Below are 18,810 nucleotides of genomic sequence, written 5' to 3'. Positions count from 1 at the left end.
AGATAAATATACATACACACACACACAAGTAATTCATATTGTATATAATTTTCAATTGTAGAACTATAAATCTCCATTTACAAATTTTTCACCAAAACAACACACAATTTACATTTCAAAAAGTTTGCTGTGTGAAAGAAGATGAAACTTAAAATAGATCTATTATGGCTAATAAAAGAGATTATATATCTTAAAGACAGACATTTAAAAATGCTGCTTTGGAGAGTATGACATCTTGTAGTGTGATTGCATGTATCTTATCAAAGCAGAAGCCAAGTGTGTAAATGTGCCAGAGACCAATTTGAATCGCAGCATATTTATTTTACTGCTGCAAATATGTCCTCTGTTATACACTTATACATCTGAAGATGACATTTGCCTTAATCAATAATCTTGTATCATACATACAGCTAGAAGAAGGAAAACCATGAAGTAGCAGGAGAACATCAGAGCTCAACACAACACCAAATGACTATTTTAACAAATATAAATATATGACACTACTACATCAACAGTGATTAAAGGATTTTTCTACTTTGTACCTTTAAAACTATTCAAACGTGTTGTGGAGAGTGTTTACATGCGTCACGTCGCCAAGGAGCAAAAAGGTGTCATATGCTGAAAGTGAAGTCCGCTTTCGCCCCTAGTGAAGCGGATGGCAAACTGCACTTCAGTATCCACCAGAAGAGTTATTTTAGTCTTTCTCTCGTTACTGTAAGATATAGATGATCATTTTTATATTAGTTTGTGTTGGTGTCTTCAGTAGGAGTCTTCTCTCAATGCCTAAGTGTGCCTGATTAATACCGTTTTGGTCACGTGTGACCTGTTATTTTTCCTCATCGCCGGTGTAGAACCAATCACAATCGTTTATGATTATAAGCGAGTGTTTTTTAATTGTTTTACAGTCTATGGTTTTTGTATGATTTAAGTATGATAGAGCATTGAGAAACACATTGATAGCAGACAAAAATAACTCAACATCATGCAATAAGAACCCAGATGCAGTTGCATTCTCACATCTGCCTAATATTTTCAGTCCATTTGCAGCTGTTATGTTGTTCAATAACCTCGCAGAGCACTTTTGTCAAGGGAAGGGAGGAGACAGGTCAGCAGCAGGTCTCTGTATTAGAAACAGATTTGCAGGCCATGTTATCCCACACAACACTGAGTAATAGATCACAGATTTCTGGGTGGATAATCTCATCGTGGGCTGGGCAGATTTCACATGCAGATAAACAGACCTCATCCAGGCATTTAGTGCTCAGACTAATCCACAGCTTTATGACAATCTTTTCACGTGGACATGTTTACAATGCTCTCTGATCAGAGTGGTCAAATTATTTTTCTCCCTTTCAAGGTAAAATCTAACATAAAGCAGATTGAATTGCTTCTACGCTGCAATATGTTGTATTTGTAGATTCTCCCTCTCCAAAACCAATTACAAACAGTGCACACTGTAAGTTGTAACACATTCCCCAATAACATATAGGCTACAAAGTAATCAGGATGAGCTACAGTACAGCTCGATGCAGCAGTAATGCATTTGCTGACAAACATCCTTATTATAATGAGATAGCCTATTATTATTAAATGAGTTAAGAGCACAGTAGAAAATCAGCTTTTGCTCTGTTGGTGTTATTTAACATGTCATATGGCACCACTCTGGTAATTTATAGTAGGGGAGACCGAGGTAATCATAACGGGGCAAATTAAATGCAATACATTTCTGCAATCACAAGCGAGCCAGAGCAATGACTATTCGCACATGCTCAGCAGAGTCAAAAGTCAAAAACAGGAAAATGTTTCTTTATTAAACCTCATCAATTAAAAGCATTATGATTGTTAAATGCCAGCACAATAAATATAAGCAGCAGAAACTGACGATAAATTAAATTTATATAATCAATACATTTGTATTATGTTTTATCACTTTTAGATATTTGTATTATAGCATGTGTGTGTCTATATACAGTGAGGAAAATAAGTATTTGAACACCCTGCTATTTTGCAAGTTCGCCCACTTAGAAATCATGGAGGGGTCTAAAATTGTCATCTTAGGTGCATGTCCACTGTGAGAGACATAATCTAAAAAAAAAAATCCAGAAATCACAATGTATGATTTTTTAACTATTTAATTGTATGATACAGCTGCAAATAAGTATTTGAACACCTGAGAAAATCAATGTTAATATTTGGTACAGTAGCCTTTGTTTGCAATTACAGAGGTCAAACGTTTCCTGTAGTTTTTCACCAGGTTTGCACACACTGCAGGAGGGATTTTGGCCCACTCCTCCACACAGATCTTCTCTAGATCAGTCAGGTTTCTGGGCTGTCGCTGAGAAACACAGAGTTTGAGCTCCCTCCAAAGATTCTCTATTGGGTTTAGGTCTGGAGACTGGCTAGGCCACGCCAGAACCTTGATATGCTTCTTACAGAGCCACTCCTTGGTTATCCTGGCTGTGTGCTTCGGGTCATTGTCATGTTGGAAGACCCAGCCTCGACCCATCTTCAATACTCTAACTGAGGGAAGGAGGTTGTTCCCCAAAATCTCGCAATACATGGCCCCGGTCATCCTCTCCTTAATACAGTGCAGTCGCCCTGTCCCATGTGCAGAAAAACACCCCCAAAGCATGATGCTACCACCCCCATGCTTCAAAGTAGGGATGGTGTTCTTGGGATGGTACTCATCATTCTTCTTCCTCCAAACACGTTTAGTGGAATTATGACCAAAAAGTTTTATTTTGGTCTCATCTGACCACGACTTTCTCCCATGACTCCTCTGGATCATCCAAATGGTCATTGGCAAACTTAAGACGGGCCTTGACATGTGCTGGTTTAAGCAGGGGAACCTTCCGTGCCATGCATGATTTCAAACCATGACGCCTTAGTGTATTACCAACAGTAACCTTGGAAACGGTGGTCCCAGCTCTTTTCAGGTCATTGACCAGCTCCTCCCGTGTAGTTCTGGGCTGATTTCTCACCTTTCTTAGGATCATTGAGACCCCACGAGGTGAGATCTTGCATGGAGCCCCAGTCCGAGGGAGATTGACAGTCATGTTTAGCTTCTTCCATTTTCTAATGATTGCTCCAACAGTGGACCTTTTTTCACCAAGCTGCTTGGCAATTTCCCCGTAGCCCTTTCCAGCCTTGTGGAGGTGTACAATTTTGTCTCTAGTGTCTCTGGACAGCTCTTTGGTCTTGGCCATGTTAGTAGTTGGATTCTTACTGATTGTATGGGGTGGACAGGTGTCTTTATGCAGCTAACGACCTCAAACAGGTGCATCTAATTTAGGATAATAAATGGAGTGGAGGTGGACATTTCAGGTCTTTGAGGGTCAGAATTCTAGCTGATAGACAGGTGTTCAAATACTTATTTGCAGCTGTATCATACAAATAAATAGTTTAAAAAATCATATTGCGATTTCTGGATTTTTCTTTTGTAGATTATGTCTCTCACAGTGGACATGCACCTACGATGACAATTTCAGACCCCTCCATGATTTCCAAGTGGGAGAACTTGCAAAATACCAGGGTGTTCAAATACTTATTTTCCTCACTGTATATATATATGCCCACACACGCATGTATGTGTGTGTCTATATATATATATATATATATATATATGCCCACACACACACAACGTTTTAGTGATTTGAAATTAAAATTATAAATATTTTATCTAAATTGCTGACATGAACGACTTAACAATGCCATCAAGATTGTATCATTGCTGTACAGTCAGAAGGAATTGTAATTATGAAATAGAAATAGCATGAGAATTTAAATATTATTAGTTTCTTAATCTTTTTCATGTTTTAAAAGTCAAGGGACAGGTTATTTAGATATTATCTAGAACAAACAGATACATTTATTAATTGAATTGCATAATTAAAATAATAAAAGTAGGCTATTAAACTAAATAAACATTATATACTGCTTAACGGGTAATTAATGCACATCAAACATGTACAAGTGGAAGTGATTCATTCATATAATGTTAAATGCACTTTTTAATATATTATATCAATTGGTTAATGACTTAATGACAGATGTGAAAGCGTTAACAGTTCTACAGACTGAATCTATAGACTTCACCAAATAACCCCTTAATGTGCAGTAGCTAGTGTGTGAGTGTGAACGAGCACACTTGTTCAGTGCGGGCTGTGCAGCTTTAAAGCGCTCGCTCCATGATGCCTTGCGGTGTCCCGCTCCCTCGCTCGCGCTCCCTGTATTTACTCGCGTGAGAGAGAGAGAGAGCAGATCTGCTGCTGCTGCTGCTGATGTAACGGGCCACACTGTATGAACTTCAGCGAGCGGACCGTCCGAACGGACCTGAACCGGACCGCATATACTGACATCAGATGAAGAGAGTGTTTACTATACATTAAAGGAAAAGCTAGATAATCTGATTAAATCTCGGTTCTGCTTTGGGGAAGCGAAGCGGACCCGGACTGAGGATTTTGGCTTCCCGGGACTGCAGACACACGCAGGTACGCAAATGATTTTATATAAACGTCCCCGCACCGTGTTTTGGACTGTCGGGGAAGCCCGAGAGAGGGGCGACATCATGTATTGAATGTGTTTTCATGGGGGACCTTTATATAGTTGTGACGGGACGCGTTAGCTACATGAACGCTTAGGAGAACAGACGCATGACACGAGACTGTGTGCAGTCAATGTCAGGTCTTTTATCACCAGCCCCAGATCTACATATGCGTTTTAACGAGTTAAATGACAGTATGATGGTGAGTGTTTTCCATCAGATCAGCAGCAGGCCTGCAGCCCCTCCTAAACTTACAAAACACACATCACTGCATCCCATCAACACTATTTACGACTCTTCAGCCGTGGCTTTATATTAACTTTCATTAATGAGTCGTCATTATTAGACATTATAAAGAGGTTGAGAGCTGTCACAATGACTATCTCTGATCATCTATATTTGAATCAAAATATTTTGAAGCTGTTTAATGGTAGGGTCCATTATCTTACCCCATTATTTACATGTGCCTATACAGAATTTTCTTTTCACTGGAGTAAAATTGCAACTAGCCACAGCCTCACTGGTAATGTTGATCAAATTCAGTAATTATGATGGTGTTAAATATTTTAATTCAAGTTTAATGACATTTCTAATTATTAAAATGTTTGATCTGTTTAATGGAGTTTACCCATAACTGAAAATTCTGTCATCATTTATTAATCATCATCCATCTTATTTTAAGTAGCAAAGAAAGCTATTTTATGTGAAAGACTTGTGATTCCGCTATATGTAAACAACTGAAAGATTAACGAAGTGCAGTAAACAGTACAGCTATTTATGCAACAAACCAGTGTGTTTATGATGTTGATAATACATTAAAATAAAATAACAAATACTAGTAGTTTGCCACGTTAAGCAGCTTACCATACCAGACAGTTTTTGTACAGCTAAAACAACTAAGCGTCTGACTTTAAAATGGCCGCACACATTATGTTAAAAAAATTATGTAGTAAATGATGACAGAATTTTCATTTTTAGTTATACTTTCTCTTTAAGCATTAGGCCTATGTGATGTTGCTTAATGATTTATTACTTGAAGTTATGAATGTGATCAAACTATGATATCAAACAACTAAGGATCCAACACCTTCAAAGTTATATACACACTGTCATACAAACTGTAAAGTTATATGCACTCTTATTAATAGATAGGAATGTTTTTGTTAAGGTGCTTGATTACACAAACCGACTATCAGAACTTGCACAAGAATATGCAGTAGAGGCCAAACTGTTGCCTTTGTGATTAAGGTTTCAGCACTTTTCAGCAGGTTTGAATTTCTGTTCAAGTTTTCTACATGTCCACTCTTGCTAAAATGTACTAAAAGTATGATAAATTCACCTGCCAAACTTGTGCGAAACCAATTGTGGATGCCTTCCTTTTAAAACAGTTGTCTGTTAGGGAAAAAGGGACCACAATACCAATGCACCATAATGTCACGTCTGAAGTTCTTTAACAAATTCAAATGAGCTTTACAGATAACCAAGTGAATATTTAATGTCTATGTTTTAATCATTTTAATCATAAGTTGACTTTTTTTTTGGTATGAACTAATGTACCACTCCTTCAGATGCAGCAGGCAGCGCAAGACCCATCAAAAATAGACCAGATGAAGTCATCTTAGTAGACACAGGATATTATGCAACAATATGTGCATTTTTCAGCTTTCGGACACCACCTTCCTCTGCCTCACTCACTCATAGATCTGTTTACACATGCCTCATTCATAGAACTGATTCACTCACAACCAATTACACATCTCTCTCCCTCTTATTATACAGTCTTGTATGACAGCTGGCTCATTAAACACCCACTGATCAGATCTGCTGATCGTGGATTGTTGTACACGAGAGTGCTAAATAACTCCAGCGCATGTCCTACCAGAGGAAGAGAGAAGAAGCGAAGGAAAGCTGAGGAAAGCAGAAGGCGGAGTAACATTACAGAGGTAGTGAGATGGAACTGTGCTGAGAGATGTACATGTAATATCATGAATAAATGCATGGCGATGCAGATGAGGATTTTGAGTAGGCTGCAGAAGGCTGTTCTACTCTTTTGATGAGTTAGGAAGACCTGCACCCACAGATTTCCACAAAATTGGAGCATCCTTTTGAAGTTATACATGTTTTTTGTTAAATATGTGTGGCAAAAATGTTTGTTCTGTGGTCTCAGGAACTTTAGGTTATTAAAATATCCCTGCTTTTGTATTTTTGCTGGTTTCTAATACGAGTGTGTCACAGGTCACAGACAGTTCACTTCCCTCTTCTGAACCCATACTGATCAACTCAAGGAAATGAAGGGATTTATCTGTTGTGCAAGAGAAAAACAATGACATAGAAACAGAAAATCGCCTTTTGTTCTCTGGTTTCTTTGTTTTGTTAATGGCACTTTGCATTCATTTACCAGTATTTATTTTTACTACTAATTAGTGGGGCTTGCTAATGCATCGCTATACTTTGGCTTTTTAGCGTAAGCTATAGGGTATGCAGTGCATGTGATGCAAATCATAGTATGCAAGTATTGTATGCTATTAGCCGCTGATACTCTGTTCAGCTATTTTGGCAGCCTTTATTTCTTGCACTCGTTTGTCTGAAAAGTGGCAACACTGCCACGGCTGTTGTTTCACAGTCCAAAAAAAGAAAACAGATGAGATTGGGCAGCAACAAACTAGACCACAACAACAATAGACACCCGCAAGTTTAAACAAAGACATTTTATGTGTCATTTTCTTCTAAAGAGAAATAGTGATGGATGAAATCTTCTAGTGCGCACGTGTCGAGTGCTGGCGTTCATGCATGCTATCAAATGGAGTATACTGGTAAAGGTTAGGCTTTTGGCTGTATGCATAGGGTATTATTTACATCAAAACTGAATTATAATTTGATCTTGGTATTAAACATGGGCATTTGTCCTAAAAATCTGTGCTGCAAGTAACACCTCAGATTGTGTTGAGGAGAGGTGTGCTATTGCTTATCTTAGTGATCAGACTGGTGTAAGATTAAAAGATAAATTATCACAGATTTGCATTTGGGAAGGACTTCAGTCATATCTAGGGGTCAGAACATCATACAGACTTAAAGGTGGACTTAAAGGGAACACCCTAGAAGCTGCATAAAAACACATGAAAAACCACTCCAAATGCCTTCGCAACCATATAGTAGTGCATTGACAACTACAACACCTTGGCATTATGGTGCGCTAAAAAATGCTGGGTTGTTTCAACCCATGTTTGGGTCAAATATGGACTATGGATTTTAAAATTAAATGTTTAAACCCAATGGTTGGGTTTGTCCATATTTGATCCAAACATGAGTTTTGACCTTCAGAAATATAAAAATCTAATTTTGACATTGTTTGTCCATTGCCCATGCAATGGCAAAGTGCAGTGACTCTCAAAACATTTGAAGAAAACATCTCTCAGAGTTTTCCTGCTCAAACATTTTTTCTCATATTATTTACCAATGAATGACAAAGGAGAGTTGAAACAAGATTGAACTCTCTCTTGCCTAAAAGCAGAATTTTAATTTAGTTTAAATATCGCTAATTAAACGTTGTGTTGAACGGCATGCGGGGTATATATATGTCCAACACCCCTTCCCCCACATTGTTTGTGAAAGAGCCACTTGTATGTATTCATCTCAGACTAAAGTTACTTTGAGTTAATGAATCTTACTCAGGGTTTCTTCTAATCCTTAACATAGGCTGTACTGACAAACAATTTTATTTTGAATGGTTTAAATTCAGTGTCAGTTCGTGACTCATTGGTGCGTTGTTCAGCTGTGAACCCCTGACAGGACAAAGTTATACAGTGGGACACGGGACAAAAGTTAAAATAAAGAGATTGTTCCTTAATTGCTGCTGTTTGTTAGTTCCCAGGCCGGTCACAGCCGGCCATGTGAGAGATTCACAAAACTGCAAAAGCATCACCATGGAGATGGATTGTTTGTGTCCAGTCATGCTGTGAGGCCTGCAGGGGTGGGCGTCTCTCCAGCAGACCTTTGTGTTTGCCTGGACCCTTGTTAGAAAACACACCGGCCCTGAGAAGGTGTTCATGTGCTGTCTATAAAACTCCAAGAATCACAGCAACTGAAAGCGGAACAAGCTTTCATCTCAAATGATATCTTTTAGAAAAAAACATTTTTAATGTTTTGCTGATTAAAGGACTGACACCAAATTATACAACAGAAAAGCATATTAAAAGGACTGTAGTACTCACCGCTTCGTTTTCATTTGTGACCGCTTAAGTATGACAGCTACCCTGACTAGTTTTATAAACATTTAACTTACTGTATGTTCAACAGAGTTAGTAAAGCGAGAATGGATGAACAGCATTGACCTGACAGAGCATGCGAGAACGCAGCATGCTGGGACCGTTACACCCGATGGGTTACTGTTGGATCTAGCCATATGTGCTGTACTGATCTGTGTTTATGGACGTCAGACATGTGAGTAGACTGGAATGTGAGTTTAGATGCATTACGTCTCCTTTAGCGGCTGTCTTGGCTGCACCTTACAGTGAAGGCCCCACCAAATCCTTGAGTTTGTTAAATTTAGCCCCAGGTCATGAAGCCGAAGCTAGTCTGGCGCAGATGCCTGTATCACTCATGTCTATACAGTTAAACACAAATTCGGCAGCTGACACATAATACTGTTGGGGGTAGGGCTTTAACACAGTGGTTAAAACATGCATGGAAACAACACCACATAACTGTATGCTGCTTTGATAAACTGGTGGGACTGAACTTTGTATTAACAAGCTCATGAGAGATTTCTGAAGCAGAAGTGAATGATTACGTTACGTACCTTCTTGGCCCGATGTCCCTACCCATGAGAGACTGATTAAGATATTATGTCAGAGTATCAAAACGCACACCAGAACAGAATTAAAACTAGATGAGACTAGATGTGAGTAGTGCTTGCCCATGCAAAAGCTAAGATGTGGGTGGTTGCTAAGAAGTTTTAAGTTCTTTTAAGTGCATTTTAGGGTGGTTGCTAGGGTGTTCCTTGTGGTTGCTATAGGTGGTTGCTTACTGGGCCAAGTCAAAAGAGCCCTACCCTCTAAGTCTCTATGATATTATTCCTTGAATCACTCATTGAATTTGGATTTATTTTGTTGTTGTTGTTGCTACTTTCTAAATTCAACGTATTCATCTTATTGTGAACGATACATCTATGCATATCCTTAATTTTTTTGAGCAGGTAATGTTTAATCAAATTTAAATGCAAACAATAAATACCATTTTGTGGCTCTTTAATGTGTCGTGACAGATCGCTGAAGCGCTTCAGTTCAAGCGTCATCTCTTCCTACTAGCTATAGCACAAAATAAACATGAATGAACATTAGAAGGTATGTTGTTTCAACCGCGGAAAGACGTCAATACACACCATTCATGTCCACAGACATTTATCTACTAACTCTTGTTTGTTTGTCGGACAAAATGGCAGATTCTGCATTATGATTGGTCAGATCGCCTGTCAATCAAACTCCAGGTGAAGGGGGAATTGTCATAACTTGATCTTTCAGTGAAACGACAGACTTCTCTGTGGTGGCGTATGCAGGACTTCACCAATCATTAAATTCTCTGAAACCCCTCATCTTACAATCGACTGCAAGCTCACGTTCAGATCTGCCTCCTTTTAATCAAAAAAAATATTTTTAGATAATCGTATGTAGGGACTATTTACATGCCGGATTTTATACTTGGGGTTATTGTTTGCTGCAACTGTATTTCTGTAGTGATGACATACTGATCACACTATGCAGGCATGGGTTTCCATCATAGATATCAGCTGGGTGTGAGATGGCATATCAAGATTTTGCCCACTGCACTTCAGCAGAGACCACTTCAGATTTTAGCAGACACTCTCAGAGACAGACAGAATGAGAGACAAACAGAGGACTTTCTCTCTTCACAACACACACACTGAAAGACTTATTACCTGTCAAGGGTATACAGCTCATCTCACTTATCCTTTATGAGTGTGTCTCATGGGAGTGGGCACCATCTATAGTGTTCACACAGGCCTGTTTGGACCAGTTCTTCAGCTTGAGCGGTTCACAGCTAAATAAATCACTCTCATCACTCAGTGCTGCCACAGAAGAGGAAATGCATCAGTTTAGAGTATGCTTTCCTTACCAATGATTTGCAGTAAACAAAAAGAAAAAGGAACAAATCTGAATCAGGAAGTTTTAAGCATACTCTATATTATCTATGGTGTTTGTGTTAAAATATGCTTTGTTTTAATTTATCTTTTAATGCAGTAGTCTTAAACTCAAATTACCTAGTTATGAGTGTTCTACATTGGGGACAGTTGAAAGTTGTTGTTTTTTTGTTTTTGTTTTTTCAACTATCAATTTTAACTGTAAATAATATTGATGTGTATAATTAAATTGCTACAAATGATCTCTTTACTCTTATCAGTAATCAATGAAAATTAAATTTACTGAAGTCAGACGGGCAAAATAAATTGGAGTAGCATTGCAGTGAATCAAAAATAAAAATGAGATGTCCATCAACTAGCCACACACCGTAACTGGCTCTTACAGTGTAGATCTCTCTAGTGTAAGAATCCTTAAGAAAACAACAGGATAGCATTAAAGGCCAAACCACAATATAGTAAGAGAAAATTGATTTGCAAGCTGGATTTAAGGATAATTACAGATGAGAGCTTGACACGGTATATTAAAGAACCAAGTGTCACTGTTATTGAAGATGGTTCCAATGACAGAGTGGGGGTATTTATGGTTGAATAATTTCTTAAATAAGTGGAATTACCACAAACATTTATTTTGTCTCACAGGCAGTGATAAGAGCAGCATGCAGACCAGAGAGATTGTAACGTGTGTCTACAGAAGTGAGGAATGACATCATCCAGATGAGAGGCATGGAGCTGAAGGTGTGGGTGGATGGAGTGCAGCGCATCGTCTGTGGTGTCACCGAGGTCACCACATGTCAAGAGGTTGTGATCGCTTTGGCCCAAGCAATAGGTGAGACACTAAATCTGATTGTGAATAACTTGTAAATGTACCACAATGGCACCATTTTTAAAAGAACTTATTTTCCATGTTTTGTATGTTCCCTTCCATGCTCCTTTTGTTCCTCCTTTCCTCAGGACACAACATAACATTCACTATGGTTGTCTCCTTGACAACAAGCCCTCATTGAGATCAGAGATTGAAGGAGTGAAATGCAATATTGTCCCTTCTAGTCTCAGAGTTCGACCCTATCACCCTATACTGGAAAAAAATGGAGACTGTGTCTTATTCCATTATTTCATGAATAAGTGCAATCTCTGTTCCACTGTGACGCCTGGTCTTTATTGAATGTCGGATGAATTTCCTTTGGAAGTTACATCTTTGTGTCACCATGTTTTTAGCGCTTTATAGCTTCTCTGTTTAGCCATACACAGTTTGATTAAAGTTAAAGTGTGCAGTTTTTTGTATGTTAAAATACCTTTTTAGTGTAAAGGCTGTGGCTCTGCTAACAAACAATGCTGAGTTTGTTTGAACATCCTCATTAAGCCTAGCCCTGCAACACAGGCTCAACAAATGGCCAATAGGGGAAATTTGGGAAACTTGTTTGAATACAATAATTATTTTTGCAATTCATAGTGGTGATGCTACTGGTGCAGAACTGAAATCTTGAACTGAAAATAGTTACAGTTGGCAGCATAGAGCAAATTACAGATGTTTTAATAACTATTCTAAAAATCATTGATAATATAAAAGTTTTGTATTGCAGGGCGGACTGGTCGCTATACGCTGATTGAAAAATGGCGTGAGACAGAGAGGCACCTGGCACCCCATGAGAATCCTGTGGTTTCTCTGAATAAGTGGGGTCAGTACGCTAGTGATGTGCAGTTGGTGCTTCAACGTACAGGCCCTTCTCTGAGCGAGCGCCCCACCTCGGACACCTCTGCGAGAGCCCCTGAGCGCAGCCTATATCGCCAAAGTCTCCCTCCCATGGCAAAGCTTCGGCCCACAGCCAACGATCGTTCCCTCAAACGCCGTGAACCAAAACGCAAGTCCCTCACTTTCACAGGTGGTGCCAAGGGGTTGCGTGACATCTTCGGGAAGAGTCGTGAGGGTGAGACCAAGCAAAGAACGGTGAACACAATCCGCAGCAGCACACCGGCACCTACGCAGGAGCTGTCCCTTCTGGTGCAGTTGCAGAAAGATAAACTGCGCGTCCTAGAGCAGAAACTGCAACGCTGTGAGACTGAGTTGCAGCAGCAATTGACCGAGGAAGAAGAAGAGGAACTGGTCGAACTAGAGCAGCAGGTCCGCAGGAATGAGGCGGAGATGAAGGAGCATGAATTCTGGGAGAATGAGCTGCAGATTGAGCAGGACAACGAGAGGCAACTGCGTGCGCAGCTGCAGGAACTGCGTAGCCGTGTACAAGAGTGCGAGGAGCAGCTGGGAGAGTACCTGGCTCGTATTCAATGCATGGAGGCAGGGTTGGAGGCAGAGCGCCTACAACAAGAGCTGATGGAAACGCGAATAGCAGACGAAATGGAGGTACAGTCGCGACTGGACAAGGCCCGTGCCGAGCTGGACATGCAGGTGCAGCAGGCTGCAAGACTGGAGAGCAACTGCAGAGCTGTGGAGCTTTCACTTGGGCAGTCAAACAATAGGCTACAGGTGAGATCACCTAAAGGAATATGACAATTCACTTACACTAATATTGCTGACTTTCTGACCAAGGTTTTGACTTGGTTTGAGGTTTGAGGTTTGAGGTTGCACTCACACTAGAGCTTTTGGGGTGGATGGAGTCCATTTGTCATCAGCAAGGTTAATTTGGTTGGTGTGAAAGTGTCCAAACTCAGGTGCACAACAGAAAACCAAATTCAAAGTATGCAGGTATGGTTCGCAGTTGGTATGAAATACATTTTTCCTAAATCGCAGTGAATTGCTTTTAATGAATTGGGGAGCATGCAAAGATGAAATAGTGGATTTCTCTCTGAAAGATGGTCATATCTCAGGGGTGCCCAGTCCTACTCCTGGAGGACCACTATCCTGGAGAGTTTAGCTCAAATCCTAACCAGTTAATCAAGATCTTCAGGATCACTAGAAACTTTCAGGCAAGTGTGTTGGGGTAGGTTGGAGCTAAATTCTGCAGGTCATTGGCCCTCCAGGAGCAGGATAGGACACCTCTATCATAGCTGCTTGTCTCCTTGGTGAGCAGTTCGCAGTCTTTGCATTTCTTGCAGTGCATCATTGGCAGATGATCTCAAGTGCCGTTCTGTGCGTATAAAGTTTTGGTAGTTAATCCAAAGTACTCGTACCAAATGTGACAACTGCCTCTGAGGCAAAATACTAATGAATAGCAAAACAATCATGACCAGTACTTTGTTTCATGCAGTAGAAGCAGTGAGCTACAGCTGCTTTGTTTTAGACTCTTTGGCCTTAAGTTCCAACAATGTGACTAATCGGCTTTGCAGAATGTTGGGGACCCGGGTGGGGGTGGAGGGTAGTGGTCACAGATGTTATGTAAAAGATCTTTGCCAGAGCTTACAGATGAAGTGAATGAGTACAATATGTTCCAGTACGGTTTGCATTCAAATGTAATGTTACATAACACAGATACACTTGTATTTAGAGCACTAAATTCTCTCTGGACTATCTTGTTAACAAATGAGATGGATGTCTTTTGGAGCACACTCTTTTGGCCTCCCTCTTTTTTAAAAAGTGTGAACATGGTAAGGTATAAGGGAAAACATTCGATTTGATTGTCTATTTTAGATGTTAGATTCTTTAACTTTTAATTGTTTGATTTAGGAGAGAGAGCAGGAGCTGGAACAGTTAACTAAGGAGCTAAGGCAGGTAAACCTTCAACAGTTTATTCAACAGACTGGCACCAAAGTAACAGTTCTACCAGCAGACCCTGGTGAGGAGGAAGCTAACACAGGTACAAACACATAAATACTCTGTTCTTTTCTTGATTTATGTAAATCAAATGTAACCTCTCTTTGTTTTGTCTCTGTAGAGTCAGAAAATCAGTCTGGATCTCTGAAGCGGCTTGGATCAGCCCGGCAACTTCCCGCTGACCTACGAGTTCTGCAGAGCCCCCTGAACACGACCTTTAACCCTGAAGGCATCTATGTCTGATTTTGCACCGGCATCAACATCTAAATGCAGTCAATTTCCCACATGACTCCACATCACTCCGAGACCATGATTCAGAGTCTTCGGCGAGATCACACTCCTTGGAAATATAGAGGTGTCTGTTGTTCACTCTACAGAAAATATGCAGTGAGCTTGTTCATGGTGAAGATTCCTTCCTCTTGATGGCTGTTTGACTAATCCAACCCAATCAGTGCTTTCTCCAAAACTTATAAAGACAACTCCAGCTGAATGTATGCTCACTTTCACTGGACCCAAAACACAGTAAGGCTTTGAACATGTATTGAACAAGGCAACTACTAAACTCATACAGAAAAAGAGACAGAATACATGCTGCCTCAGCCTAAGTTCAATCCATTGACCTGGTACAAGTTAGAAAATGCAGCATCATGATGTCTTTCATTTCTAGAATGTTTCTGAATCTCCAGGTAAACCTCACACTCAATGCGATATGCAAGCAGACGGAATTTTAGGGAGATGCAAAGAGATCGTTGAGGATGATAAATTATGCAGTTTATGTTTTATGGCTCATAGTCGTGATGAAAGCTCATAGAAAGGGGTGGGGTTTTGCCTTAGTTTGCACTTTATTGGCCAAAACATCTGCTGTGGAATTTTACCGAAATCTTACAAGCTGAAGAATAATTTTCTGCGTTTGATCGCACTAATCAGGAAAACAGGTGCATGCGATTATTTTAAAATAGTGTGAAAGTGAGGAAGAGAGGTGTTTTTGCATGAAAGCAGCTTGTGACAGGTGAACTTTGTTACCTTTTAAAATGATGAAACCTGATTTTGTGCTGAACTGCTTAGTTTAAAAAAGTAGCCTTTTAAATAATGCAAGTACAGAACAATGTAGTTACGCACAAGTCATTCCAATGACTGGTCTAAATCAGTGTGTTCTGCCAGTGAACCTTTTTGGCCAATGAATGCATTATATTTTGTTTATTTCTGCAAGTTATTTTTTTTATTTAGCTGATCTCACTAAAATGCTATCCACATACTAGCAAAGATCACACTAGTTGCATATATTTTAAACTAAACTGTGTTTTACTAGTTTTCAGAACTATATTTTATTTCAGATTAAACCAAAGTGTTCTGGAAGTCATGAATGTAGAGATTTGTAATTGAGCAAAGGGATGCAGCTCCAAAATATTTTGTTGATGACATTATTTTTTTTGTGAATGTTTTAACTGTAGTAGCACCTGCTACCCTTAAAAACACATTCACAGAGATGCAGAATGACTACATTTATTTTCACATTTATTGTGGACATAAGCAAAGAGCTCTTGATAGTGTGGATAAGGAATTGCTCATTTAGATTTGCTGCAGTTGCTCCTGGATTTGTTTGGATATTTTTGTGAACTAACTGAACTGATTTTATTTGTAATTTTTTTTTCTTCCAAAAAAACACTTTTGGCAAAAGTTAACATTTTAACATGATCTTCATGGATGACTAAATCGTTGTTTCTCTTCGTTAAAAAAGGCAGGTTTGGTTTAAAGCCTTGCACATCATGTTAAGGTATCTATACGTTCAAAACAAAATCCATCTGCTTCTACATTTGGATCTTTTATTTTTGGAGTAGTTGTGTGTTGATTTCACACAGAACTGGTGCTCAGATGATCTACAAAAGAGCATTCGGTTGTCTGAATGCTGCATGACTTTAAAGAACTAAGTCATCTCTGTGTGACGAGGGGAATGTTTGAGACGCATGCCTTTCTTAAAAAAGTGTAAATAACATATAGCAACATATCAATAAGTAGCAAAGATTACTATTTTTAACATGGATGAAAAAAATTGCACAACACTCTCTTAACAGCTAAAATAAACAATGTTTTTATTTTTAGCATTGTTAGGCTGCATGCACTGACGTTCAGTTTTAAGCTTGTGTGAGAGGCCTGAGGATCCACTTATGGCACTTAATACAGGTATAATACTCAACGGGTTGTATTAAGGTGTAACATGGACTGTGCTAAATGCCCGTATAAATATCTGTGCAATTGTAACAGGCTTGAGGTTTGGGACTGATGTGTGTGCATTAGAAATTAACAGTGTGTATTCTGTCACCTGCTGCTATACACACAGGTGTGACTAAAACAACATTAAGCTCAGCTGATAGTTTAGATCAAATGGCATCATGGATTGATATCTCTGGATCACAAGTTTTGACCTTCAATGCAGTACCAAAATCCCTTTGGGCAACAAACGTCTATTCAGCTCTATTTTTAACAAATTATATTAAATAAACTACTTCATTCTTGAGAAGTGTCAAATGCCTGGAACACACATTGAAATGATTTATGGTGACATGTTTATCAAGCAGCATAAACCATTTATGCCATCAATGGAAAAGGTGCAGTAACATTGTAAAATGCTAAATAAATTTAGAATAGAGAATTGCTGTTTATTGTGTCCTTTTCTGGTTGCAGTCAACAACCTAGAACTTGTGGTATTTGTATGTGTGCGATTAGCGAAATTATTACACAGCAGGTCAATCGCGGTAATCTGTGGTCAGATATTTTTGTATAATAACCACAAAACTGACCATTGTCCCAGGCAACCAATTTTCATAGCCGCAATGTAACGGAAGTAGCGACAGATCCTTTCATCCCTATTGTATATCTGAGTGAAGTGGATTATTAAAAAGAAAAAAAATTGGGTGGGGACTTTGTTGGGGGTTCTGTCCATTGGTTGTTTATTGGATGGAGGCAAATATGAAAGCAAGGGGCAGGGCTTGAGCAGACTAAATGATTGTAGATATCCGGCATACATCACAAGAGAAAAGTTTTTTTGACCTGGTAATTTATTAAAATATCACTCGACGTATGCTGTCTTCATCCACTCATTAACCAATGGATAGAAGTAAGTCCCAGCTGTACATTTTTTTTTTTTTCAATAATCTGTTTTGTACGTCAACGTACGTACAAAACAGTCTCAGATGTACGTCACAATACGGAAGAAAAGATATGTTGCTACTTCTATTACATAGTGACTTTAAGAATCTGAGGAACAGATTTTTTTAACGTTTACCATTTAGAAATTCAGCCTGGCAACAGTTACAAAAAGTGTCCACAAAGCTGGTCCTAAAAATATCAGAACAATCCCAGTCTCAGCTTAATGAGGGGGTCCAGCTGGTTAAAGACCTGACTAAGTTCAAACACCTTGATTTCCCTGTTGGCTTCTTCCCAACATAAGTCTAAGCTGCAGACACTGTGAATGCAAAGACTGTCATGGTGTAGTTATTTTGCCCTGTTAGATGGAGTTCACTCAAATCCAATGGCTGCAGGCTTCTTCAGTGCAGAGGTGGAAAGTTCTGCTGAGAAAAGGAGCACTGCATGCCGAGAACCAAACCCCACACAAACAATTACTTTCACCTCTACTCGATATGTGTGCATAGAGTATGACAGCAAGCATTAGTATCACATATATCAACACTCAATGCCTCATCCTCACTGGAGTCAGAAAACTTGACACTAACTTCCTTCGTCCTTGGCTAGATTCCTGTTTCAGTGCATTACTGAGTCAAAACGCATCAAGGCTTACACATCCAGTAAACACACTTTTGGAGCCTTTTTTAAAAGACTCATGAGCTAGGCTTTTGACTATCGATATAAAGACATTATAAAGAGTGGGCTGTCTGACCAACACAAAGTAGGTGAGAGATGATCCCACAAGTGTATTCATACATGGAAAAATACATGAGTTGTTAACATAACTGCAAACAAAGTTGTTCCCAAGCATATCTTGTTTTGTTGCAACTATTTTTTTTTTTACTACTTGCTCAGACAAAAATACTGCATTCTGGCAATAATAAGACTTTTTGCACAGCAGATAGCAAATCAAACTGGCAGTCTGTAGCATTTCTTGCACTTGCAGTTTGTTTCACACAGTCTTGTGAGCAGGCCACCTAAGGCTAGACTCCAATTAGGCCCTGTCCAAAGTGTTGCCCTTGAGGAGTCATAGCTGGATGTCAATGGCCCTGTCCCAAATGGCACCCTTAGCCCTTGTGGTCTTCCTCAAAGTCCAGATTTTGTGACGTAATGTCGCTTTGACTGCCGGGTAGAACGGTGGAAGTGCACAAAGAGGGCACTGTGAGCACCCTTCTGAAACCTAAAGACAAATGTGACACTGTACGGTTTTGTGGACTTAAGGGA

At 39.4% G+C, this 18,810-nt stretch overlaps 1 protein-coding gene across 2 annotated transcripts; it reads left to right on the top strand.

Annotated features, from left to right (window-relative positions):
* The first annotated feature begins 4,199 nt into the window (after positions 1–4,199).
* rassf8b (Ras association domain family member 8b) lies at positions 4,200–17,051 on the top strand. 2 transcript variants are annotated; one of them, XM_084111514.1, is made up of 5 exons: positions 4,200–4,490; positions 11,340–11,526; positions 12,281–13,179; positions 14,317–14,425; positions 14,525–17,051. In XM_084111514.1, exons 2-5 carry the CDS (start codon positions 11,415–11,417, stop codon positions 14,644–14,646), a joined length of 1,242 nt encoding a protein of 413 aa, XP_083967640.1. In that variant the 5' UTR covers positions 4,200–4,490; positions 11,340–11,414; the 3' UTR covers positions 14,647–17,051. The 2 variants fall into 2 exon arrangements, with proteins under 2 accessions (XP_083967640.1, XP_083967639.1); XM_084111513.1 differs by having other exon boundaries at positions 14,317–14,446.
* Positions 17,052–18,810: the final 1,759 nt, after the last annotated feature.

Source organism: Abramis brama (genome assembly GCF_963993115.1).
Source record: "Abramis brama genome assembly, chromosome: 4".
NCBI lineage: Eukaryota > Metazoa > Chordata > Actinopteri > Cypriniformes > Leuciscidae > Abramis > Abramis brama.
This window is presented reverse-complemented; position numbering and strand designations above follow the sequence as displayed.

Bases quoted from the DNA above. Each gene is read 5' to 3' on its own strand.
- rassf8b (XM_084111513.1), top strand. From the start codon at position 11,415: ATGAGAGGCATGGAGCTGAAGGTGTGGGTGGATGGAGTGCAGCGCATC. The intron at 11,527-12,280 runs GTGAGACACTAA...TTTGTATTGCAG, and splicing joins CGCTTTGGCCCAAGCAATAG to GGCGGACTGGTCGCTATACG. The intron at 13,180-14,316 runs GTGAGATCACCT...TGTTTGATTTAG, and splicing joins AGTCAAACAATAGGCTACAG to GAGAGAGAGCAGGAGCTGGA.